Source organism: Chenopodium quinoa, unplaced genomic scaffold, assembly GCF_001683475.1.
Source record: "Chenopodium quinoa cultivar QQ74 unplaced genomic scaffold, ASM168347v1, whole genome shotgun sequence".
NCBI classification, from domain to species: Eukaryota; Viridiplantae; Streptophyta; class Magnoliopsida; order Caryophyllales; family Amaranthaceae; genus Chenopodium; species Chenopodium quinoa.
Genome location: NW_018742899.1, coordinates 2512412 through 2539848, shown reverse-complemented (window position 1 = coordinate 2539848; position 27437 = coordinate 2512412). Strand labels below are relative to the sequence as shown.

General features: G+C 34.3%; 3 protein-coding genes and 1 pseudogene across 12 annotated transcripts; 2 read left to right on the top strand and 2 right to left on the bottom strand.

Annotated features, from left to right (window-relative positions):
• Positions 1–8931: 8931 nt before the first annotated feature.
• On the bottom strand, positions 8932–13735 carry LOC110727141 (putative disease resistance RPP13-like protein 1). 9 transcript variants are annotated; one of them, XR_002512485.1, is made up of 5 exons: positions 12887–13735; positions 11547–12324; positions 11289–11349; positions 9616–10778; positions 8932–9445 (listed from the first exon to the last, which is right to left on the bottom strand). XR_002512485.1 is itself a non-coding variant. In XM_021906685.1 (5 exons), exons 1-2 carry the CDS (start codon positions 13262–13264, stop codon positions 11956–11958), a joined length of 747 nt encoding a protein of 248 aa, XP_021762377.1. In that variant the 5' UTR covers positions 13265–13724; the 3' UTR covers positions 8932–9793; positions 10683–10778; positions 11289–11349; positions 11547–11955. The 9 variants fall into 9 exon arrangements, 8 of the variants coding, with proteins under 8 accessions (XP_021762377.1, XP_021762375.1, XP_021762379.1 ...); XM_021906685.1 differs by having other exon boundaries at positions 8932–9793; positions 10683–10778; positions 12887–13724; XM_021906683.1 differs by having other exon boundaries at positions 10683–10778; positions 12887–13724.
• A 3513-nt stretch (positions 13736–17248) lies between these two features.
• Positions 17249–18840, top strand: LOC110726998 (annotated as a pseudogene).
• A 131-nt stretch (positions 18841–18971) lies between these two features.
• LOC110726997 (cytosolic sulfotransferase 15-like) lies at positions 18972–20784 on the top strand. Its single transcript, XM_021906533.1, has 2 exons — positions 18972–19340; positions 19616–20784. Exon 2 carries the CDS (start codon positions 19775–19777, stop codon positions 20573–20575), a length of 801 nt encoding a protein of 266 aa, XP_021762225.1. The 5' UTR covers positions 18972–19340; positions 19616–19774; the 3' UTR covers positions 20576–20784.
• Positions 20785–21949: 1165 nt separating this feature from the next.
• On the bottom strand, positions 21950–25080 carry LOC110727140. Of its 2 annotated transcripts, none has more exons than XM_021906681.1 (4): positions 24362–25080; positions 23362–23723; positions 22769–22885; positions 21950–22303 (listed from the first exon to the last, which is right to left on the bottom strand). In XM_021906681.1, exons 2-4 carry the CDS (start codon positions 23719–23721, stop codon positions 22229–22231), a joined length of 552 nt encoding a protein of 183 aa, XP_021762373.1. In that variant the 5' UTR covers positions 23722–23723; positions 24362–25080; the 3' UTR covers positions 21950–22228. The 2 variants fall into 2 exon arrangements, with proteins under 2 accessions (XP_021762373.1, XP_021762372.1); XM_021906680.1 differs by having other exon boundaries at positions 23362–23763; positions 24362–25072.
• Between the last annotated feature and the right edge of the window lie 2357 nt (positions 25081–27437).

Below are 27437 nucleotides of genomic sequence, written 5' to 3'. Positions count from 1 at the left end.
GGTAACTACGGCTTTCGTTGTGTGGCCGACTTCTTCTTCGGTGATCAAGGGCAATGGTTTGACGCTCGAGAAACAATAGCAAACGAGGTCCTCGGTTATCCAGTCCTGTACGAAAGGATTTACGGGCTTGGAAGGCTTGGGATCAATGTGGAGCGTATTCGATGGGACGGTGGGGCTGTTGATTTGCGTCATTGGTTGGTTGCAATTCAAGATTTATTTCCTATTACTACTTAGTTCAACGCAGTGGTTATTATTCTTGGTGTAGGCACCGTACCAACCTGCTACTACCCATGCCTCACGATCTTGCCGTTGAGGGCACGAAGGACAGTTACGGCACCTGCCCGAGAGTTTGTGATTGCTACAGTTGGGGGCTCACATTTTATCCGTATTGATCTTGCACCAGATTCACCACTTCCCCTGATTGCAGGTTGGTGGACCGAGCACCACGAGCCAAGTGTTGACGGTTGGGATAAGCGTTATGCAGTTAGAAGGAACATGTGGGATGCGTTAATTAGATAGTGAAATCATTTATGTACATTCATTTATGGTGAACAATTGTAGATATGTAATATGTAAATCAAGAAACGTAATTAAACAAAGTATCAACAAAACCAAAAAAAACATTTGTCCAATGCTTAAAGTACATGCCGAACATAAAGTAAATTAACGAAATGCGTACAAGTAATATAAAACTTAAAAACAAGGAATTCACAACCCCATCATCGCCTTCCAGTCAGCTCGTAGCTGCTCAGCCATTGCTCTTGTATCACGCGACATGTTAGGATAATCCTCCAGTGACCTGTTGATAACCTCCATGGATCGACCCATCCACTGCAATTAAAAAAACAACAAATTAAACAAATTACAATTATTTGAAGTGGTAATTATAGTAAAAAAAAAAAATTAAAACAACTTACGTAATCCGTGTTAGTTCTCTCTGGTAGTCTGCGACTTCCATCTAATGACCCAACTAGAGAAACAAGAGGATGAGAAAATCGGTACAGCCACTGCATGTAACCAGGAGCGACCGTAGGAGCACCACCACCAAGTCTGGTGAGGGTACCTAAAACCACACTGAAAGAAGAACCAGGGACAAACCGAGTCCACATCACAGATGTCATCTTGATCGGAAAGTCTACCCGATACATCTTCAAGTTTGTCGGTCTCTTGGCCTTCTCAGGCCTGATGATGGTCCTTGGAATGCCCTGGACAAATCCAAGCCGTCGAACCACTCGGTCAGGCATGTATGGCTCAATGATGCTACGGTACTGGATGCAGCCAATGAATAGAGTGCCAGGAACGCGTCGTGCTAGATCAACTCCGTACGGTAGCCAGTTAACCTCATTGTCAGACAGTTGATCCAACCTAGCACGAAAAGCGAGGAGGCGCTCCATGCTCTTGTTGGGGCACCCCGATCCCACATCCCAGGCAGACGCACGGGGAACACTAAGCTCTCTCGTCAAGGTACCCTGCTGAGGCCGGAAACACGGAAAGTACTCATAGATCCACGCCTGCAGAAGCGTGAGACAACCAGCGATTGAATCAGCATCTTTTCGTGACGCTGTACCCAACTGCCGATACATATATGCTAGAGCAGCAGAACCCCAGGAGTAGTCACTAATCTGCAGATCCTCAAGCAAGGAAGGATGAGTGCGGTTACCACTCTTGTCCAAAAACAGACATCTGCCCAGTACTAACCACATGTAGGCACTGTAATGGACACTGAAGGGCCTCTGCGCCTCCAAGGTCGAGTCCATAATCCTCTCGGTCAGCACCCCACTACCCTGCCAAATGGTTTTCGTGCAACACTTCTCATTCAGCTCTTCCGCAGTCATGTCTAGGGTAACCTGGCACGCGTCCCGTATGACGTCCGTGCTAGGAGAAGTGGAAACCATGGAACCATCAACACGAAGCCCAAGAATATGGTACACATCGTGCAACATGATCGTGATCTCCCCAAATGGCATATGAAACGTGTTCGTATCTGGCTGCCATCTCTCTACAAACGCAGAAACCAGCGGCCAGTCAAAACGCCTAAACATGATCCCTGGTAAGTGAGACAGACCACTACCGTCAATCAATTCCAGATGCTCCTGTGCAAGACGACCTCGCCAGGTAACCAATGCAGAACATAACTGTGTCCTGCACAAACAGCGCAAAACATTACGCTCCTTCCCGCCCCAAATATATGCAGCCACGTGACCACCAAAACTGGGGATAACAGTACCATCCTTAGGACCACCTGGCATCGGCTGCTGCACTAACCATGTCTCTGCTGAGCTGGTGGAAGGCTGACTCGCTTGACTGCTACTCACAAATCTCCCATGCTGACCCTATGCACCGTATGATAATCCTGAGGGTCGTACTCTTCATCTCGATCAGCCTGACTTGCCCGCTCATCGTCCTCCTCGTCAGATGTCGGCACTCCACCCGACGAGTACATGGGGGGGGGCTCCCTTACGACTGATGCTCCCCCGACCAAGTACCAGCAGACCCATATTGTTGCTCATGATGATACAGTGCCCCCGTATTTACCGAACTACCCGACTCCCTCCTAACAGACGCATTCAAACGTCTTGATACTGCATGACGAGGACCCGAACCCTCAATCTACATTAAATAAGTACAAAATCAAATATCAATAATAATTACAAATATAACTATGATATTAAAGTTGAACAGCTAATATTCAAATTCAAAAATATAATTTCAAAACTATAATAAACCAAATCAAATAAACAATAATAACAACATTACTAACAATAACAATAATAATATTATAAATTACACACCACAATATTGGCAACATAACAACATTACAACACACTAGTAACAACCAATAACAACATTACTAACAATAACAACACACTACTAACAATAACAACACACCACTAACACACTACTAATAATTTCAAAACATTAATAAACCAAATCAAAACAATAATAAACCACAAAATTGGCAACATTACAACACAACAACAACAACAACAATAATAATAATGGTAATAATACTAATAACAACAACAATAATAATAATAATAATATTTCCAACAACGATATTAATTATAATAACAACACTAATACTAATAACAGTACTAACAATAATAATTTCAACCAATTTTTCATAAAATTTTAATCACGAACAAATACATAACAATAACAATAAAAAAATAAAATTATATTAATCAAAAACAAAATACATAACAACAATCACCAGGAAAAACAAAATTAACAAAATTAATAAAAAACAGAAAAAAAAAAATGCCAAAATTAATAAAAAACATAAAATGCCAAAATTAATCGCGACAAACCAAAAAAAAATTAAAAAAAAAAAAGGAAAAATCAGGTTTTTCGCCGGAAAAATCCGGAAGTGTTAAGGAACTCCCGGAAATTTCAGGCGGAAGTACCCAGATCCGCCTCAAATTTCCGGAAGTTCCCCAAAACTTTCGGATTTTTCCGGCGGAAGTCTCCAGAAACAGTTTTTTTTTTCAAATTAAAAACAACTACAACCACAACCATACCTGCTCGCTGCCACTAACGCCGCCCCCACGACCACCGTATGTCAGCCTTATGCGTCGCCGGTCCGCCATAGCCGGATTCAACCTTGGATGGGTGGTGTTCGTTTGTGTTTGGGTGATTTTCAAATGTTCTGTTGTTTTTTTTTTTTTTGTTTAATTTTCAGATTTTTTTTTTAAAAAAATTTTGACTTTTTTTTTAGAGTGATAAAATTTTAGAGAGAGATTTTGTTGGTATTGAAATGACTTGTAAGTTTCGTAAGTTAGTTTCATGAGTATTTATATACGAGGGGCAAATAAGGAAATTTAAGTAAAAAATGCGAGCGTCACCTTGTAATTTGCGAACGACGTTTAACAACACCCGAGAGATAAGAAGAGTAAAAAAAGGTGATCGATGTGGGTCCCACTAACACTTTGTAGACATATGTTCACGTGCAAAACGGACAAAAATTTATAGGGACCACTACCACTGAGTCTATATTTTGTTCCACTAATACTTCAATTGAATTTTTTTTAGTACCACTGAGAATGTATTTTGTTTCATTGAAGCTCCAATGGTACTATTTAACAGTTCAATGAGACATCTCTAAAATGACGCCTAAAATTCCTATATTGCCCTTGCGAGACATAGCTTTATTGTCTCACAACCCTCCGTTTCGAAGCCCTCATATATATATACACGTAGTATATACAGTACTTTATATAGTTGTCACGAATGTAAAAATATTAACATGTACTAATGACATAAATTAAACAAATTCTATAACAGGCAAATGTAGCATACTCTTGATTTATGTAAAAGCAATATTTTTTATTTTTGAGTTTGTCCCACCCAATTCACCGGAGCTTAGCTCCGACTACATCCCGATCCGACCCGGGTTGCACATCTTGGCTTATGGTGGGTAAGTCTCCAACAAGAGTTTCTGCATTCGGTGAGGCTCGAACTCGAGACCTCCCTTAATCGACGTCAAGCTGCTTACCACTTGAGCCAACTCTTGTTGGCATGTAAGAACAATATATGTTATAGAATTATACACCGTATGAAAAAAATAACAATGTGATTTCTATAATTTCATTAGTAAGATTACTAACTTTTATATGAGGTTTCTCGGTTAGTGTTAGAGTGATTACTCTGTTATGGTTATAGGAGTTATTTAGTAATATAGGGGTTATTCTATCAGCGTTGTAAGGGTTACTTTATTATTTCACACTCCCTCCGTTTTTAAATACTTGCTCAACTTTCCATTTTTGGCCGTTTTTAAATATTTGCTTCATATCCTTATTTGAAAAACTTAATATTTAATTCACTTCTCTCGACTAGAAGGACCCAATAGAATTATATTTTATTACCTTTAGATTCTCTCTCCTCCAATTTACCTTCCACTAACCCCACTACCTCTATATTTTATTACTTTCTTCAAATTCTCCTAAAACTCCGCGTATAGAGAAATGAAGTAAGTATTTAAAAACGGAGAGAGTAGTTACTCAATAAGTATAATAAATGGGTTACTCGATCAATGTAATAGAGGTTACTTTGTTAGTGTTGTAAGGATTACTCCATTTTTTTTTTGACAAGCGGTCACACGGCATGGCTAGTGTAACACCCTAGAAATTTCTTTCCTTTAAAATACCTGTTTTGCTCTTTTTAAATATGAAATAGGAAATTCTAAGACATTACCGCCACCGTGAAAACGGCTAAGGCAATCACCAAAGACACACAGCGGAAGACTATCTTTAAAAACCATTCAAAACAAGTCAACTTAAAAAGTCAAACCAAATGAAAGTAAAGTCAAACCAAAGTCAAACGAAGTCAACCTATAACTTGGAACCATTGTAGGCCCTTAACAAAACCAAAGAAAATGTTTAAAGCCATTGTGTTAGTCTTACAAGCAAAATATATAATAATCAAAGCGATAAACCACATTATACTCTTATGAAAACTAAACATGATTCGCACTTCACTCATGCTCATCATGAATATGATTCATCACCTGAAAAGCTCCTCTTTACTTTGTCCCCACTACTCGCCGTTAGAAATGGGTCGTTGTAGGGCCAAGATAAAGACAAGGCCAAACAAACATACAAACACACAATCAGCAATGCTGAGTACATAAGCGTAACAGTACACACTAACATGCTTTAATCCTATCAGCACACAACTTACCTTGTTGCACCTATTTTCAAGCACACACTAACATGCTTTAATGGGTAATTAAAAATCCTTTCAAAATACATAATTATAGCTTATATATAAAAATTCTAGCTTTATTAAATCATCTAAGATTGCTGTAATTGTGTTTTAAAACACTTATTTCAATAACTTAAATCATCTATAAACAATTTCCATCAATATACATAAACTTAGAAACATAGGGTTTATAATTTGGGGCTTTTTAATTCAATACCATATCTGAAAATTTATATACAAAATACTTATTATCAAACATCATAAAAATCATTACAAAACCCAAATAATAATTAGATTAAGGGTGGATTTAATTAAAAATCAATAAGAAGAATTTTTTTTTTGAAGGTGCGCGCACAGCACCACCACAGCAAGGCTATTGCCGCCCCTGCCGGTTGGTGCTGCTACTGCCGGCGCTCATTGGTGGTGGCAGCCGGCCGGTGGTGGCTGTGGTGGTGGCCGACCGGTGGTGGTGTGTGTGTGGGTGGTGATGAAACAATTAAAATTAAAAATAAAGGGGAAGGGGAAAAATTAAGGGGAAAAGAAAATAAGAGGAGAGAGAGAGAGTTTACATTTGGGTATTCTCCACCTTGGGCAAAGTTTGATTTTGCTCATATGATGGGTATTTATACCCTCTCTCAATAACCCTCCTACTTAAAATTCTTTTACTACCTTTAATGATCCCTTTCCTATTCAAACTAGTATCTTGATTTTCCTTAAATATCATTGACCTTAAAATTCACCTTTTATAAAATAATATGCCCCAAAGTTTCCAAATCATGAAACAAAATATTTCAAGATTGTTAAATAATTAAAAATAAACTATTAATTAAAATAATTCTTTTTAAATTAATGAAACACCATAAATAATTCATTTTGAATTATTTAAATACTTTAATAAATACTTATTTAAGTTAAATTACGTATAAAAATACGGGGTATTACAGTATTTATACCCTCTATAAAAACCCTCCTAAGCTTAAATTCCCTTTCTACCCTTAATGATCCATTTTCCTATTCAAATTAGTATTTGACTTTCTTTAAATACCATTGACTTTAAATTTCCTTTTACAAAATAATATGCCCCAAAGTTTCTAATTAATAAAATAAAGTATTTTCAAAGCAATTAAATAAATAAAAATGGACCTTCCGCGCTTCCCCACCCTTACGTCGTCGTTTTCCCCAGACCCCCTCCCATCCCCCACGCAACCACCATATATAGAAACCCTTCCCTCACTCCCATAAACCCCGAATCGCTCCTCCCCCCAACCCGAAACCCTAGCGGTTAGGGTTTTCGATGGTTGGGGAGGAGTGTTTGGAGTTTTTCGGGAATGAGGGAAGTGTTTTAAGGGAGTTTGAGTGGTGGTGGTGGTGATTGGAGCGTGTGAGAATTGTCGGCTGGTGCTGGCTATGGTGACTGGGGTTGCTGCCTGGTTGCGTTAGCCGTCGCTGGCCTAGCTGGCGTGACTGGGCTTGCTGCCTGGTTGCGTCCGTCGGCGCTGCAGTGGCCGACCTTCAGCCAGCCCGCGGCGGCAACGGCAGTGACGTGGCTGGGAGTAGCCCAGTCACGTACCCTTGTTTTTTTTTGTAAAAAAATTAATTAATTTTTATTTTAAAATTAAAATTTAGTTATAGATAATTATTTTTTTGTTATTTTTTAACCAATTAACTTGTGACACGTGTCAATTTAAAAAAAAAAAAAACCATTCAATCGGTAACGGTACTCCGTATTTGGGATTGAAGAAACTAAACAGCCCCCAAATTTCTGATTATTTCAGAATATTCAAAGTTGGGATTTTTAAAAGAAAATACGGCAAAGTTGGGATTATTATTTACAATTTTTCCTTTTTTAAAGGCAAATTGATGTATATCGAACTTTTTTTTTTCCATATTGACAATTAATTCATTATAACAACTTGAAGAACGAGAAAGATCAAATAGGCTAGAAATTTTAAAAGTCCAACAACTAATTTTCACAAATTACATATACAAAAATATAAGGGAAAAATATAATTATACACAAAATCCTGCAAACTAATTGTTATAAGGCAAATTTGTTAAAAACCTTTTAAATGCATCATTTTGCGAAAAAAAACCTTTTACAAGCTTTATTGTAAAAGAAAACCCGAAGTTAAATTTTTTTTGTTTAAAACAACCTTGTAGCACTAATTCGCTTAATTCCTTCTTAAAGCAACATTGTTATGGTGTAACATTAAGTGTGATTAAAAACAAAACCTTTAATTTTCTAGCAGACTGAAGAATATGTTACTCGAGTCCTTTATACTTCCTCCATATTTTTAGTTGAACCCTTTTATTTTCCAAATCAAAAGTGAAAAATGACAACAACCAAAAAAAAAAAAAAAAAAAAAAAAGTTCAGCATTAGAAGTACAGAATAAAAAGAACAAAGGAATAAGGTCAGAAATAGAAGTTTAGTAACTTTACAAGTCGTGTTATTTGAGAAGTGTAAATTATAAACTGTATAATGCAAAGATAGTAGGAAATAGCAAATGGGCAATAGTAGTGTGAAAGGACATGTCAGTTGGGGTCGGGTAATGAATTATTTCTTGGTAAGATGTTACCATCATTTATCAAAAAAAGACAATACTTGTATATATGATGCTTCTTGGTACTATAGCACTGTATGTTGGCCAGAGTGTTACTTAATTTAATGAAACTTTCTAGCTTTAACAAGCTTCATTCTACTTGCGGACACTTGCAGACATTGAAATCGGTCCCAAGTAACTTGCCTAACCAAAGCGCGAGAGCTGCCACAAACTCGTGCAGATGTCTAATGCCAGTATGCCACCATATAATATATGTTGCTTCGTACTATAACTGTGTATCTTGCTCACCCAATTGCTTTTATTTGATATGGCTGTGGTGTAACCAAAAGACTATGCCGGGGTTGTATTTATCTGCAAATTACACGCCACCTCAGTAATCCTTGAATGAATGTCAACAACTAGATTGAGCGATATGGAGAGACATTCTGCAGCTCAAGAACCAAAAATGTCTCGCCAGATAATAAAAATTAAGAGCAATTTTAATAGGGAATTTTTATTTTTACGTTACTTTCCAGTTTTCTTGTGCATACTTGCAACTCAAGTGCTAGCTAGATCATCAGGAGAAATTACTCTAGGAGATTGAAATGACAAAAAATAAATGTTCTTAGTACTAGTGCTTCCTAAAGCTATTGATCATCAATAGTATAGTAGAAATTACTAAACGTGTGGAGCAAAAGCAGAAATCCTGGTTGCTATTGAACAACAACCAGATGAAATGCATATACATTGACAGTGAAAAGCAAATCCTCAATTTATGTCTCTCTAGTAATAAAAAGCGCATCCTGATGACTTGTCTCTGAATCAAAAATGAAAAATGCCAACAATTTAAGGCAATAACAAACCTTGAAGTTGCAACATATGGAGCGGTCTCAAGTATATTGGCTAAACAAAGTTGCTATCAAGCTCAAACAGAGAAATGCCAATTTATGCTTATCTGATACTTCTTGGTACTATAGCAGTGTATCTTAGCCACACTGTAGCTTATTGTAATAAACAGCGTCGAAACTTCCTAGCTTTGACAAGCTTCATTCTACTTGGCACGTCTGCAGCGTAACTAAAACACTCTGCCCGGGATCTGATCACTTTGCAACTATGAAATGACAGTAATCCTTGGATGAATGTCTGAACGTGGACAAACTTTCTGCAGCTCTAGTAGTGTAGAACCAATAATGTTTGTCACCTGATATAAGAGAGTATGTGCAATGCTATTAGGCAAAGGATTATATGCTATTGCTACTAGCTTTCTACAAGTTTCTAGTGCAAACATGAGATGAAAAATTGTACAAATCATCTCATTGTTTAAAAGAATAAAAAAAAAAAAAAAGATGATACTTGAAAATTATAAAATACCTCGTTGACTATAAATCACCTACTAGCAGTATGTAGAAGTCAAATTCATTGCCCTTCCCTTACAGATACTCCGCAATAGGTTAATACAATACTTTGTTTGGTGCAGCTGTGAAATTTTCATCCTTAATGTATATCTTCTATTATAGTCATTGGCTACGAGTCTATGACTAATGATTAACTATAAAAGCATAAAAAGGAGTAAAATTTACAACTGTGAAAGTGATTGTTTACTTTACAAAAGTTTACACAGTACATGACACTGAAGAAGTATCTTCTTACCAGTTAATAAATGTGAAGAGCATACAATATCAGCATAAATGAGTTTTTTTTTTTTTTTTTTTTTTTTTTTGAACTATGCAAAAATGAGTATTGACAAAGTTAAGTGAACTAACAAGCATTATTCATGGAATACTAAGTTGGATACATGAATTAACACTACATTTCAGTTGGCGCTGAATAACTCAAAAGACTTTAGGAGGTTGAAATCATCAGTAGCTGAAAAAATGGGTAATGGTAGGAAAACAAACGGAACCAGCAGGAAGTTTTATCAACAGAGCAAAGAAAGAAGAGTATTAGTAATTAATAAGCTATGAGTGATTATACATCAGAGCATACTAGTTTGGGATGATCAAGACAATAAATTAGCCAAGAGATTTTTGTAATTTGAGATAACTCTGCAATAACACATGCCTAAAGAAGAAAACCTGGTTGTTATTGAACTACTAGAAGTCAAGAACAGATGAATGACACTTTAATTGTGATTAAAAACAAATCCTTTAATTTTCTGGCAGACTGAAGAATATGTTACTCGAGTCCTTGAGGTATCCTTTAAACTAGAAGTACGGAATTGAAAGAGCAAAGGAATAAGTTCAGCAATAGAAGTTTAGACACGAATAATGACAAGATAGCCAAAGAAATAATCCCAAAAATCTAAACCATAAACACATGCCATGAGTTGAAATTTCTATCAGGTAACGTAGTATTTCAGATCACCATCAGCAGCACTAGAAATTACATCTTAAATTAAAAATAAATTGAAAGCAAAGGCAAGCTTAATTTTCCAGTACCTTAAAATTGTAGATGTTACTACTGTTAGGCTTTTCAGTTACATGAGTTCTTAGCACCATAATATGAGCAAACAGTTGCATTTGAAGGTCATGTACCTGCTATAACAATATATATCAGAACATTGCACATTTATTCTACAATAATAGCTTCAAGATAGTAAAAATATCATTATTTTTATTTCATCTGAAAAACATCTAAAAAGGTAAATTTGTAACAATCAAGTTAAATACATAGAAAAGGTATCTACAACTACTATATCCATTAGTTTCCACAATGACACAAAATTGAAATCTGATTTGAAGTTAAATTGTAGTATGTCATGAAAGATATGTAAATATGTACAACTAATTAGTTGATCAAGTTTTCCCTCCTGCGATTACTATTTGCAATATTTAGGAAAAGAAACACAAAAGCAATATCGTGATAATGTTCCTTCACTTTTCTAGAACTCTATACTAATTATCTGTTTGAGAATGCATAATACAAGGGGAAATTCCCTGTTTTTGCTTGAGTGAAGTTTTATTGATTTCTAGGATTGGTGTATTTAAAACATAAGTTGATGTTTAATGTAAAATGAATGTGAGACCATTATTAATTAAGCTTACTTGAATGGGATGAGCTCGGATCGGTTGACTTCAAGAAAGAGGAAGGGAGAATGCAGGTATGCTGAAATTTCAAGATCAGCCTACTTTAAATATTAAGCTACTGCATATAATATTTATATCCAGCCAAAGAAAATGTCTTATAAGAAAAACCTTCCTATATCAATGAGTGAATGATTGATTAGAATTAGACTGAAAAGAGACAAAAAATTGCAAAGTAAAATGCATAAATTAGCCTGACATGGTTGAATTCAAGCTAACCAGTTTATAATCTTTTGTTTGAGTGAAGTTCCATTGATTGCTGAGTGTTGTATCAACAAGCTGTCAGAAGTGAAATAAATGAAAATGTAAGTATGACGATGACTCTGCAGTGACCTCCTTTCTGGTTGTGACGATGACTCTGCTTCCTCGTGGTGCACCAAGAAAAGGTATTTGTAGCTGGTTCCACTCCTCATAATTCTCACTCCAAACATCATCAAGAACAATTAAGAATTTATTGTCCTTTAGCACTTGCTGCAATTTCTCTTGTGCTTGATTCAGGTTGCTACAATCAAAATTGCCTTGGGTGGCCGAGTTGATGATATCATTTGTTATCCGTTTCACTTTCACATCAAACGCATCTGATACGCACACCCATGCCTTAAGAGCAAAGTGAGTCTTCACCTCCTCATCATTGTAGACATACTGAGCAAGAGTAGTCTTCCCAATGCCTCCCATTCCAACGATAGGGATCACTGACATAATTCTCATAACTTGGTTTATCTTCCAACAATTGACAGATGATATCTTTTTTCCTACCATCCCTCCCGTGAACATGAGGCTCACTTATCAAAGAAGAGGTCTCTGGCATCTTTCGTTGCTGCACCTCTACTGCGTATGTTGGTAGCCTCAAGTTGTTGGATATGAGACCCAAAGTCGGAACCCGGGTTTGAATCTTGTTCAAGGCATTACTTATCTCATCAATCCTTGATGAAAAGTCTGGACCAGAGTATCCAATTTGCCGGGTAGTACTACATCCACACGCCAAAACACTGCCAACCTGATTGATTAAAGTTTATAAGCTAATATGATGCATGCAAATGATGCGTTGAAACTATGCTAAAGTTCTACAGCTAATTTATTCAAGAAAAAAGCAAATAAACTATTAAAATTAAACTTGTATTAAAATATGATAGCCTTCCTTCTCTGTGAATAACAAATTATTTTCTCACACACTACTTTTTTTTTTATTTGTTACCATCGTATTGTTATTTTACTATAATATTAGTGCAAATAGACTCTCATAAAACTCTATGGAGTCTATGAATACAAGAAATTTATTTAAAAAAAATATATATTTGAAACTAGACGTTGGGAGATGAATCTAACTAGACACCATATAACCATGTTTTATTAAAGCCATGTTTAATTAACCTTATTTTTGTTACTTATTTCAAAAAATTAAAAAAAAAAAATTCAAATAAGATCATCGTATTTATTATGTGCGGTTTTTTATCGACTAAAATGTAACACTTTGTAAAACGGAGAGGCTATGGAGCATATATAACCCATAAAAATTGCTATGTAGTAGACTAGTAGTAGATAAAAATAGAAGTACAAACCATATTATGGAAGGAAGTTGGAAGAAATCCACGAGCATTCTTCTTGAAATGATGAACATCATTATTACCCTGATTCATTTTGAGGGCTTCAAGGGCAAAGTCGTCCAAAAGATCCTCCAAATCAAAAGCCAAGTCTTGAAGATTCTCTAGCCACAACCTGATTGCAGCTCCGTGTTGCTCATCAAATTGCTTCCGTTCAGCATCAATCAACACCGCTTGAATCATCTCCAGCTCATCCTTCCATTCTTCGATTTTTATTTTGTTTTCAGATTTCTTTCCTTTGTTAATCAGCTTCGCGAACTGCTTCACTCCTTCAGAGACCAGTTTATCTAACACTTCTTTAAACATTGCTGAAACCACCATCTCTACAACTGCCATATTTGCTTTTCTTCTTTTTTTTTTTTTTGGGGGGGGGGGGGGGAATCAAGTTCAAAACAGCAGAAAGATTATAGATAAGAATAGTTGGAAATACAGAAAACGTGTGATTGTGAATGAAATGTGGAAAGAAGTGGAGAACTGAATTATTATTTGATGTAAAATGTGGGTACTCACAAGGGCCAATTACTTGTATTACTTTATGTACGAGCATTTTTGTTGAATTCTCTCCTTCATTTTACTATAACCCGAACTTGTTTTCATAAATAAAAAGATATGGTCTATCTCACAAGGGCCAATCACCATCTCTACAACTGCCATTATTGCTTTTCTTCTTCTTTTTTTTTTTTCTTTCTTTTAGAAATAAAGTTGAAAACTTCAGAAAAATTAATGAATGAAATGAAAGGTTCTGTAAGTTTTGGGGGTTTAGAGTGGAAACAAGTGGAGAACTCAATTATTTAATAGATTGAATACAAGTTTATAATATTATTTCCCTTTTCTCTTCTCCTTTATTATTTATAATTCTAACATCTTCAACTCTAACATGCCCTTAGTTAAATTAAGGGGATTTTTTACTTTGTAATACCTAATTTTTTATTTTTCCTTTGGTGAATTGAAAAAAAAAAAATTATTATCTTTGAATTATTAATAATAAGTTAACCATGATATTAATGATATAAATCTTTAAGTATAGTAATATACTAGCTTAAGTCCAAATTTTGTAAAGATTTATACTTGTAATAATTTGTAGTTCAAAAGTTTTCTACAAATTTGGTATTAACATTCTATAAATTTTTCTAATATAAATAGTAAATTTTAGGTTGTTCTCGTATGATATACATATTCTATACTATATGTAAAAAAATCTTTTTGATAATAATAATTTCTATATTAATTCTATACTAATAAAGTAGCTGTAAAATGTTTCACAGAATTTGGGAGTGAAACATTGCATTACAATAAAAAAAATAAAAAATATTTTTTCTTAAAAAGATTTAAAAGATTTGAAATAAAATTTGATATTGAATAAACATATATAATGGTAAAGTAGGAAAGAAAATATAATAGTGAAATAGAATTTTCTTAATAAAAAGATTTGGCACAATGAATTAAAATGGCGGAAAATCTTTAAATTAGGAACTGGAATATGTAAGATCGCCTTTAGTATATAGTTATAGATAAAAAAAAATAATGAAAAAAAAAATCAGCTTTTAAGTTTAGAGCTCCGATACCATGTTAGGAACTGAATCTCCTTTGTATTAACATGTAAGCAAGGTTTAATTAACAACATTAGGGCCTAAACTAACATTGTCCCAATAAGCCTAATAGCTAAATACTACTACTTCGTATACAATAAGGCTCAACTGATATTTTTATACATCATTATTAATAAGTCAACCATTTCCAACTCCCATTTGAACTTCTTGCCGTAAGCTCCAAACAACACTCTAATAATCAATATTTCATCACCAAAATACAAGCCCACCCATAATCTAATATATATAAATAAAGTAGGCATTTTTCGAGAGCATTTGGCGCGCCACATGAGCAAAGGTATTATTTCGACCAATTAAAAGTTAAATTTGTATTTTATTTTAGAATTAAAAAATTCACTCGCCACATAAGCAAAAGTGACGAATGATTAAAATTTTTTCCACGTAGGTAAAAACGACGAATAATGATTTATTAAGATTTAAATAATTTTAAAACTAAAAATTAACTTTTTTAAAAGATGATCTTTTGATATTAGGATTTAATTTTAAAAAAACTATAAATTATACAATTATTATATACAAGCACTTTAAAATAAAATATTTGAAAAAGGAAAATATATGTTCATTTTGTTTTTAAGAAAACGTTCAATTAATTATTTTTTTTTAAAAAAAACCATTTTAAAAGAAATATAAATTATTAATAATTAACTAATATTCTTCAATTTTTTTAAAAAAAAAATCAATATTCTTCCAAAAAATAACAATAACGTTCCGTCTTTATTAATATTCTTCAAAAAAAAAAAAAAAAAAATAAATAAATAAATAATGTTCAATTTTTATCTTATCTAGCAACCCATTTCATGATTACATAAAAAAAAATTATAAGAGATTTATTTGCTACTCCACAAATATATAAGATAGGATGATATTAAAGATTTGTATACATCCTCTCAAAAATATAATTTTGATTTTTTTTTTTCAATTGTAAATAGACAATATATATATACTATACAAAAAACACAAACATGGGAAATATTATTTATCTACACTTTTTCATGGTGTGAATTTTTTTCAGGTCTAATTTGTTGATTAACAAAAAATATTGGAAATAATGTAAGTATATCAAGGCTTTCTGATGGTAAACAAAATAAATTGATTGTTATTCATTATTTGTATGTTTTGTTTTATTTTACCTAATCTAATTATGTTACTTATCGTATTAAATTTTGTTAAACAACTTAATTGTAACTTAATATTAATTATTCTGTATTTGAAGGGATTATGCCATGCGCTAATAGAAAGAAATTTCTTCAAACATTTATAAATCCAAAAGAGAAATGTATGGAGTGGAAAAGTAAGGGCCTGTTCTCTTTAGCTTATTTTTAGTTCAGTTCAGTTCCTAATTTCCTTCTCTCATAAAATATTCAGTTCAGTTCAGCTTCAATCAGTTCAATTCAGTAAATCATAACAGACCCTAAGTCAACTATAATGTTACAATAGTAGGGAAAAAAATTAAAGATTGTAAGAGATGTCTCTGATAATTTTGATTTTTTATGTATTATAGTTTCTGGTAGAATATCTATATTACTGTTGTAAAAATCATTGTAGTAGTATATACATATAACTCTATTATTAAGGACATATGATAATGAAATTTCATTAAAGATTTAATTTTATTCAATTAGATTAATTTTAGTAATGCAACACTCTTGGTAGTATATATATATATATATATATATATATATATATATATATATATATATATATATATATATATATATATATATATATATATATATATATATATATATCATTTAACTATTTAAAAATTTATAAAGTCATATCTTTTACTATTACTCCCACCGTCTTTATTTTAACCTTGTAGTTTTGGGTTTACTTTATTAATTTTTCATTGTATAAAGTTGATACAGAGTAAACGAATAATGGTAGTCTAAGTTATTGTTTGTGAAAGAAAAATAGTGATTCTATAACTATATATGTATAGTGGAACAACGTGTTTTCGTTATACAAACGAATCATAGGTTAAAAAAATACGAATATATAGGAATATAGGATTATGATTTTATTCTAATATTTATCATACTTATAATTTTCATATAACTAATATTAAGTAAATTAAGGTCGCATTATAAGTTGCATAAAAATAAAACAAATTATCCGTTTTCTAACAAGCAAAATAATAATAAAAATTATAGGGTTAAATTAAGAAAATAATCTTTTCATGAGATTTATGTATAAAAAATCGTGCATTGCACGGATTTCCATCTAGTTTCTAATATTTACCATAATTTAGCTATTCTTGTACGCTATATATTTTGGTGGATGAATCATATGCAATTCTAATCTTGTGAATTATTATGTCAGGCGAAACATACAATAATTCTGCTGCCGTGAAGCCTGTGTTTCTGACGAAAGCGCAGAGACAGCAATCACCAATACCTATATAACCAAAAATACCAAAGAAACACCTGTTATTCAAAGCCAAACTTCCAAATCGAAACGACAAAGGGAGACTATGACATTGAAAAGGAACTGGAGCTTATTCAGGAGCAGTACTTGGGTTCCAAGAAACCTCATAACAAGTCCGTGATCAGGAGGCCTAGTGACAAGTTACACTTTCGTTTTAATTGGGACAACACTGAGGATACATCTCGCGATATTTATCAGAATAATTTACATCATGCTCAACTGCTGTTTGGCAGAGGCTTTCGAGGTGGAATAGACCGTAGACAGCAGAAGAAGCTATCTGAGGATGATCATATGAAAGTCGACCGCCATTGGTCTGCCAAGAAGGTTGGGGATATGACTGAGAGGGACTGGAGAATTTTCAAGGAGGACTTTAATATATCTTACAAAGGGTCTAAGGTTCCTAAGCCAATGAGGAATTGGGCAGAGAGTAAACTGTGTTCAGAGCTGTTAAAAGTCGTCGTGGAGCGAGCTAGGTACAAGACTCCGACCCCTATTCAGATGGCAGCTATTCCTTTAGGACTACAACAGCGAGATGTAATTGGCATTGCCGAGACTGGCTCTGGTAAGACTGCTGCTTTTGTTCTTCCTATGTTGGCTTACATAAAGGAGATGCCGCCGATTACTGAAGAGAATGCGGCTGAGGGTCCTTATGCTTTGTTATGGCTCCTACTCGTGAACCAGCGCTACAGATTGAAGAGGAGATTGTTAAGTTTGCTCAATGTCTAGGAATTAAGGTTGTATCAATTGTTGGTGGACAATCTATTGAGAAGCAAGCATTCAAAATTAGACAGGGGTGCGAAATTGTTATAGCAACCCCTGGACGTCTGTTAGACTGTTTGGAAAGGCGCTATGTTGTTCTGAATCAGTGCAATTATGTTGTTCTTGATGAAGCTGATCGAATGATAGATATGGGTTTTAAGCAACAGGTTGTTGGTGTGCTGGATGCAATGCCTTCGAGTAATATGAAGCCTGAGAATGAAGAAGAGGAGCTTGATGAGAAAAAGATTTACAGGACAACCTATATGTTTAGTGCCACTATGCCACCTTCCGTTGAGCGGCTTGCCAGGAAGTACTTGAGGAATCCTGTGGTGGTGACTATTGGTACGCTAGGGAAAACTACTGACCGCATCACCCAACGTGTGATCATGATGAAGGAGTCTGAAAAAACTTGTAACCTACGAAAACAACTTGATGAGTTAGCTGAATATAAGACAGCTATAGTATCTGTTAACACCAGGGAGACTGCTGATGTGGTTTCCAAAAATTTGGACAAATCAGGCTATCGAGTCACTACATTGCACGGTGGCAGATCACAGGAACAAAGAGAAATTAGTCTGCAAGGTTTCAGGACAAGAAATATAATATTCTGGTTGCGACTGATGTTGTAGGACGTGGTATTGATGTACCTGATGTTGCTCATGTAATCAACTTTGATATGCCTGGGTGTATTGAGAAGTACACCCATCGTATTGGTCGTACTGGGAGAGCAGGGAAAACTGGTGTGGCGACCACATTTTTGACTTTGCTTGATACTGATATCTTCTATGATCTGAGGCAGATGCTAATTTGGAGTAATAGCCCTGTTCCTCCTGAGCTTGCAAGACATGAAGATGCAAAATTCAAACCTCGATCAGTTATTCCTATTCAACATTGAGACAAATAATTAGGATAACTATGTTTAATAATTTTGGACCTTTGAATGAGTTCCAAATTGTAAGGGTTAACTATTGGGATTTGTTCCTCTTCTTTTTTCTTCCTGTATATTGTACTGAATTAAAGGATGGGTTACCATCAACTATGTATTGAACCTTTTCAAAGTAAAATATGTACGAAGTATTTCATAACATAATCAGTTGCAATTCTTGAGTTAGTATCTCTTGAATTATAATACTTTTACAAACTAGTTATACGGAGTAGTAACAATTTATTGGAAATAAAACAGCAAACTAATAACCACAGAAGACTTAGAGCTTGTTTGGTTACCAGAAATTCTCATGAGCAATGAAAATTCCCATAAATTTCAATTTTGATGGGTTGTTTGGTTGTCTTGCAACTGGTAAAATGGAGGCAATAGCGTTTCCTTGGGAAATAACTATAGTTGTACGGTACAGGAATTTTCTCACCTTGTAGTCTTGTACCCCCTTGGTCAATTACACTTCCAGACTTCCTACATGAATTTTCAACTGAATTTACATATCTGCCCCTCAAATATTAACGTTGGCACTGCTTTTTTTCAATTTCGCTCTTCATTTTGTCACATTTGTTTCTCTCTCCAAACTCCTTTGTTTATCTAGTTGTGGGCTTGTGGCTATTGTCTCCTTCTCATATCTCTGCATCTCTTTTCTTCCATAAGCAACCAGGGAAAAAAGTTATAGGTATGTAATTTAATCCTCCTCTTCCTTGATTTGTTTATCAATTTGCTTGATATGTAAGAACTAGTACATGTACATATTTAATTTCCAAACTTGTGCAAAGGATTTGATATGAAGGCTTGTCTAAATTGGTTTAACAAGGGTTGAATTTTGCTTTCAATGGTAAATCTTGGTGCCACAATTAATATAGTGATAGGAGATTAATCATAGTTTTATCTACAAACTTGCAAATAATACTAGTATTGATCTCTTTTTTTTTTTTTTTTTTCATAACATAGTAAGCAAAAATGGAGCTCAAAGAGTCGCTTCCAAAAGAATCATATGGTTATGAAATGTGTCTATACCAAAACTTTTGGTGCCCGGAATTTTGCTTGTAGCCGGTGATCGCCCTCCAGAATCATTTCGAAGCACACGAATCCGACATCTTTGTCATCAACATGCCAAAAACCGGCACAACTTGGTTCAAGTCTCTTTTATACTCTCTCTTAAAGAGGTCGGACAACCGCCTTTCAAACACCCCATTACAAACCCATAGCCCGCATGAGCTCATCTTAAGCCTCGAGATCATGATCTATGCCAAGGATAAAACACCCGATTTGACCAATATAACACCACCAAGGCTATTCTCGACCCACCTACCATATGCTTCTCTTCCTGAATCAGTGAAAAATTCGAAGTGTAAGATCATCTATGTTACTCGCAATCCCTTTGACACGTTTGTGTCATCTTGGCATTATTACTCGAAGTTGAAGAACATTGATAACAATGCAGCTCAGCCTTCGAATATAGACGAGTATTTTGACAAGTTCTGTGAGGGGAAGAGCCTTTACGGGCCTTTCTTTGATCATGTCATAGGCTATTGGAGAGACAGCTTGGAGAGGCTGGAGAAAGTGCTGTTTTTAAAGTATGAGGATTTGAAGGAAGATGGTGCATTGCAGCTCAAGAGGGTGGCTGAATTTGTGGGGTACCCATTTTCGAAAGAGGAAGAAAAACAAGGTATGGTAGAAGATATAATAAACCTTTGCAGTATAGAGAGCTTGAAAGAAATGGAGGTTAATAAGAATGGAAAATGTGATCCTGATTTTGACAATAAAAGTTTCTTTAGGAAAGGGGTGGTCGGAGATTGGGTTAATTATCTTACACCCGCTATGGTTGAGCGCCTGAGTAAGATCAAGGATGAAAAACTGATTGGTTCTGGGTTAAGTTTTTGTACTGCTATCGAACATACTGAACTCTGAATCATATAGGTGGCAAATGTGTCGTTTGGATTAATTCTAGTTCAACTTAATTAAGTATATTCATGTTCAAGTGGTAAGTGTTCGGTTTGGGATCTGTTGCTTGTTAGCTTTTTTAATTCTCAGTTAATTGGTTTGTTCTGTTCCATCAATAAAAACACGAGTAATGAGAATTTCCTCTTTCAATGAACTATATATCCACCAGTTTCTCTGCATCCACCACTAAATACTGCTACTGCTATTAGTTTTCTGTATTGTTACAGCAATTTTCACAGGATCCATTTTTTCAATCAATAGATGAGGATAAACAATCAATCTTTCCGTTGATATCAATTAAATATATAATAACCATGCAGTATCGTTCCACATTATTCAGGGCCTTTGGGCAGATCCCAGATATATCAAGGTTCTCAAAATTCGTGGGATTACGGATTGTGTTCTTTAGGCATAATATCTCTTGTTGCACTACCATATTACCGGTGTTTAAACGACATAGTTATATTACACAAAAGAAGTTCTCCGGCTGCCTGCACTGCTTATAAGGACTGTACACTATTTTTTATGAGATAGAAATGGGGTTTATAAAGTTACCAGATGCATCTTCAATTGACCACCTTAAATAAATCAATCTCTTAAGTCTAACAACAAATGAGTTGCTCTTTCAACTATGCCACATCATGTATAGTACTCTTGAGTAGGTCGATTTCAGTTTCCTTGGCCAACCACATTCGAATTGGATCCATGCTTCAATATATTTTTCCAGCACTCACTCTTTCCATAAAGTCATCTCATCATCTATGCTTCTGCACTCACTATCCATGATGCATGCACTACTACTACTATTGATGATTCAAGTTTCTCTGTCGTTGGTTGCTTCTTAATTTGGGGCTTTGATACAATCTATCATGGTTCACCTTAAAAGTAACAGCCTAATGCTATACTGGCAAAAGGACGAGGCATCCACAAGGACTACAACTACAAGTACCACAAGAGAAAATAGAAACAGACGTAAAGAAGAGATTTTCAAGAAAGCATTGTGTATATATCACTTTAAACACCTAAAAACCCTTTAGGCTATAGAGAATCTTAAGCTTTTTAAGCACCTAAAATCACTAGCAGTACTAATACCGAGAATGTTGCTAAGCTTCCTACTGCTAGAACTTTGACAAGCTTTTAGAGTCTACACGAACGAAGTGCCCAAAAAGGCCATGATCAATATGCCAACAAGGGACACAGTAAATCATATAAAAGGTGAAGGTTGGACCAGTAGAACTTAACAAGTCAAGCAGTAGAACGCAATGGTGACCTCTTTACACCATGGCCTTCTTGATCACCCATTGACCCTATTCTAAAGTAACTGGCTGTGAAGACTGAAGATTGCAAGAGCATCTGGTTTCTGAAGTGGGAACATTCGAGTGGTGTCATGTATTTTCAATAATGCCAGACACCTAAAATACAGGTTCATTTGGGTACCATAAAGTGACCAATTAGTGACCAAAAATTAAGCATTTTGATTTTCATAAATTTAGCTTGGAAATTTAAGGGAAGCAACCAGGTATAGCTAATTACAGGGTAGAGGTATTTACCACGGTAAAACTACAATTGATTGAGGAATGGTACATAAAACAAGAACTAAAGCCCTAACCTCTGGCCCTATCAAAAACCATCTCTCTTATCTTGTTCTTCTGCTTCCTTGTTGGCAACTTGAACGGATTTGAACCAAAGAAAAGCCTGCACATGATGCTAGAATTAGTTCATCTGACAATGACACCATTTAGACTTCTTAAATGCTCCCAATTTCTGTCTAAACTTACATTGTTGAAAACTCGTGCAATATACACTAGTGGATTAATTTGCATGTGATTAATTTTGGCTACACCAAGTAAAAATTCTCTTGGTTTGCATATTAATGTCCTATCATTCTATTACATTTGGTTGCTGCTAAAGTTGATTTGAGTCAACCAGAATTTGGTTTTAGTTTTATATCATAATTTACTAATTCAGTCAGTCATTTGCCTATAAATAGGGGTGTAACTTCACAGAGAAAATTGTCAATGTAATCCATTTATTATACAAATCTTGGATCCTTGCATTCGGTATTTCCCCTGCCGTAGTTGACAGAACTTCAAACAGTATTAAAACTCAGCTTAAACAGGGAAAAAAAAACCTAAATAACCAAAAACTAGGAGAGCATACCGAAGTTGGAATTCCAGTTATTGCGAAAAATCCCAGCAAAGGAGCATAGAAAACGCTATCCGAGTTCAAAAGTCCAAAAATAGGCTTTTGATTGACATATTCAAATATTGAACCAATCTGCACAATCCAATGTCAAATCCATTAAGACATAAACAGGAATATTAGGTCATGCGTTGTATTCAATTCACACATAAAAGGGAAACGATGAGGTAAAAAGGACTTAAAGGATTGACCTCTTCTTTTCTCTAAGATTATGCTTAGTTAAGAGGGAAAACTAGATATCCATTTCCCTCGGTTTGGTTTGTAAAGGGGTGAAAATAATCTCCATAGTTATTAAAAAGGTTTTCTAAAGGGTGCCAAAGATGTTTAGTTAAGAAAGCCAAATTTTCCTCCCTTTTTCTCATCTCCCTCCTCTCTACTGTCCCACCTCTCCCCATAACCATTGAAACATACTGTCAATTGAAAATTAAATGCGATTTACATGTTTTCCAATGAACCAAACACAACCTTAGATGGATGCCACATGACCGCATCTTTACCTAAGTGCATAGAATCCTAGGGTCCAAATTATAATCTATAGTGAAGGAACTTACAGCAGCTATAGCAGTAATAGCCGAGGCAAGCAAATAAACAAAGAAAGGGACCTCAAATCCCTCCTTAAGTTCATTTGACTTGCCTTCATCACGAGCCCAAGGGGGTGGCTCATCCGAGTCAAGCTTAGCCCAAGAAGGGACTGATTCCTCAGACTTCTTACTCGCCTTTGCAAACAAAGAACCCTTCTTTCTGCCAGCATTAATCTGGTCAACTTTGAATCCTTTGATACTTCTTCCTAAGCAGGGCACATTCAGCATGGTAAAAGTAGCATCTTGACATCTTGGGTGAAGTAATTGTTGACCCTTCACTCTAAAGAACAAATTTATTGCACAAATGGAAGATGAACTTGCTGCAACCATAGCTAAAGGATATTTTACTCTTAAATTTCCAGCTATATTGAACTGAAATGACATAATCACAAGACAAAAGTATCAATTAAACATGAGTGGAAATTAATAATCATGAGCAAAATAATCAAATTTCAGTATAAAAACTGGTAATTGTTGTGACCCTAAGTCCCTAACCAAAACAATAGATTATCAACACAAGTTTCATCAAAGTTTCAATTTTTAACACAGAATCAGAACAGAAAAGTATCCATTCGATATGGGTGAAGCTCGACGAAAGCAAATCAGCAATGAAATTCAGTATAAATGCTGATAATTGTGACCATAACCTTAAAATCGGAATATAAACACAACTTTCATCAAAACTTATTTTTTTTTTTTTTTTTTTGAATAAATTGTAATTTATTAAGGGCAAATTCACTGAAGAACAAAAACTCCATGATTAAAGCACTTAAAATGGGTATATATCAAACAAATCAATTCAAGCAAACACAAATGCAAAATTGAGTCAAAATAGAACAGAATAATTAAGCAAATTATGAAGCAAATAAATTGATGAAATTGAAATTCTGAGGAGATTACAATTCTATGATTTATAATGCTGATAATACTAATTATATAAATTAGGAAAAAGGTGGGTGGAAGACATTACCTTGAAAATTCAGGTGAGAAGAAAGGATTTGGGTGGGGTTTTGAGAGTGAGGACTGAGGAGGGAAGGAGTGAGGTTGTTTCAGTCAGATATTTTTTGGGGGAAATTCCTTAGCCAGACAACAAGGCCTGGAAAAAATTCAAGTTAATCTTCTTGATTTCTATAAGACGTTAATCTAGGGGTTGTATGGGTATTTCATCCTATTTGGTAAGTTTGAAAACCTCCACCAATTTTTTTAAAAAAAAAATCCCCAAATTTACTTACATCAAGTTGATTTATCAAAAACCCTAGAAATTAAGAAGCCAAGATTCCTTGATTCCTTCTCGGCGACCACCTGCTGCGACCCATGAGGCTGCCGACAACCACCTGTGACCCACCCCGACACCGGAGACCGGCGAAACTTCTATTTACTCTACCTTCTAAATCTATTTCTACAGTTCTACTTCTTATTTTCTCTCTTCAACTTTAGCGGTACTCAGTTTTATTTTTAAGTTTTGGTTTTTATTTTAAATAATGGATTATTTTCTCTCTCTTCTAAATGAATTATTTGATTTTTTTTTCTTTCAATTCATTGTAGCGGACTAGCTGACACTAGCCTCAATAGGTTTGTGCTTTGTTGTTTTTTTTCTTTTTTTTTTTCATTTAAAATGGTTATGATTATCATGTAATTATGTGATGAAGATGTTACCTAAGTGGATTTTTCTTTTAACTTATGTTGTATGGATTTTTTTTTTTTTAATTAATTTTTTGAAACTTTTTATATTATATTCTGCTAAATTTTTTTTGCCGTACCAGTTTTTTGAAATTTTGATTTTGCAGTATCCCGTCCTCGTATCCATACCCATTTTTGTCCCCTATCCAAATATGTGCAACCTAGTTAAAAGGTACCAAAAAAAAAAAAAAAAAAAGAAAGATGGTGTATGAGAAATTGGACTTCTGGAATCTCCAATGTATGATGTTATGACTAAGATTACGGATGAGCTTCATCACTACAAGTTTTTTGACCGGTAACCTATTGTATTTTGGTCATCAGGTAACTTAGGACCTTTTCCCTCCCAAAAATACAATTACCTTACATTACTTACCTAACTGCATTTAAACCCCCCATTAACGCATTGGTCATAGGTCATTTAATGCTACAATGCAGAGTAGGTCATGCTTCGTATAAGGCTAATATTGACTTGAGGAGTTGAGGAAGAAGACATATATAGTGAAATAAAATGTTATCATTGAGGTGGTATAATTATTGCCCTAGCCAGTTGATTATGACTCCTATTGTAAGTTAATGTAGAGTGAACATGTTTTTCAAAAAAAAAATGTAGAGTGAACATAAAGCTCAATTATTTCGACAATAAGTTTTTCAAGTGTAGCACTGTTAAATTTCAAACCGAAACCGTTTAATTGTCCGAAATCGACAGACTCAAATGAAAACTGAACCGATTAAAATCAATTTTTGAAAACCAAAAATCGACCCAAACCATGTTTTAGTAAACCCGAAATCGAATCAAATCGAATAATGTAAAACCGTATAAGAATCGAACCCGTTAACGAACCAAACCACTTCTAAACCTAACTAAAATAGAACCGGACCGAAAAAGAACCAAACCACCGTTAACCAAAACCGTTTCTAACCCGAAACCATTTGAACCGGGTTAAAAACAATTTACACTGCACCATTTACAAACCGCTATGATTAATTTTAATTAACTATTTAATGAAAAAAGGTTATAATTTGAATAAATTTTTTGATTAGGGTCATTTTGTGAAAATAAATAAATAAAAAGGAGGTGACCATATCAGTGTTACACTTTTTGAAGGTTACCATTGAGAATTCCCCAAATTAATATTAACATGTTTTACAATATAATGGTGAACCTATCAGGCGTAAAGTATCGAAACATTATTTGAATATGGAGAGAAAAAAAAAAAAGGAGGTGACCATTTTAGTGTTACACTTTTTGAGGGTTACCATTGAGAATTTCCCAAATTAATATTAACTTGTTTTACAATATAATGGTGAACCTATCAGGCGTAAAGTATCGAAACATTATTTGAATATGGAAAATAAACATAATATTGAAACAAAGATAATTGAATGAATAAATTAAAAGCGAAAACAATCAAACAAAGATAATTAAATAAATTGAAATTAAAACTCTTTCAAACAAAGCGTGTTGAATATATTTAAAGTCAAATGCATTCAACAAATCTAATATAATCAAATGAAAGTCAAATGGATTCAACAAATTTAATTGAATCAATTGAAAGTGAAACACATTCAAACAAAGCTAATTGAATCCAATGAAAGTCATACACAATCGACCAAAGATAAAAGCATAAAATGTAAGTCAAATACATTCAAAAAAAGTTAATTGAATCAATTAAAAGTGAAATGCATTCGACAAAATTAATTAAATCAAATGCATTTAAACAAAAGGTAATTAAATTAAAAGAAATTCAAAAGCAATAAACGAATCTAAATGAAAGACCACAAAGGTAATTGAACATACAGAAAGTCATCACATTCAAACAAAACAAATTGTATCAAATGAAAGTCAAATGCATCTAACAAATCAAATTGACTTAAATGAAAGTAAAATTCATTCAACAGAGTTAGTTGAATCAATAGAAAGTCAAACACATTCAAACAAAAATAATTGAATCAAATTAAAGTCAAACTCGGTTAAACAAACAAATTGAATCAAATGTAAGTCAAGTACATTCAAATAAGGCTTATTGAACAAATAACAGTCAAATGAATTAAAAAAAGCTATTTGAATTAAATGTAAGTCACATTCAAACAAAGCTGGTTGAATCAAAAGAAAGTAAAATGCATTCAATAATAACTCCATGAATCAAATGAAAGTGGGGCACTAGTAGAAAAAAAGTAATAGGCACCCCCCCTATGGCAGCGGTTCATGAAAACCGTTGCCAACTAAAATGAGCGCCAATTAAAATTTCAGAATTGGCAACGGTTAACCGTTGCCAACTGTTTATTTTTTTTTTACAAAAAAAAAATGCTTAGAATTGGCACCGGTTAACCGTTGCCAACTGATTTTTTTTTAAAAAAATAAAAAG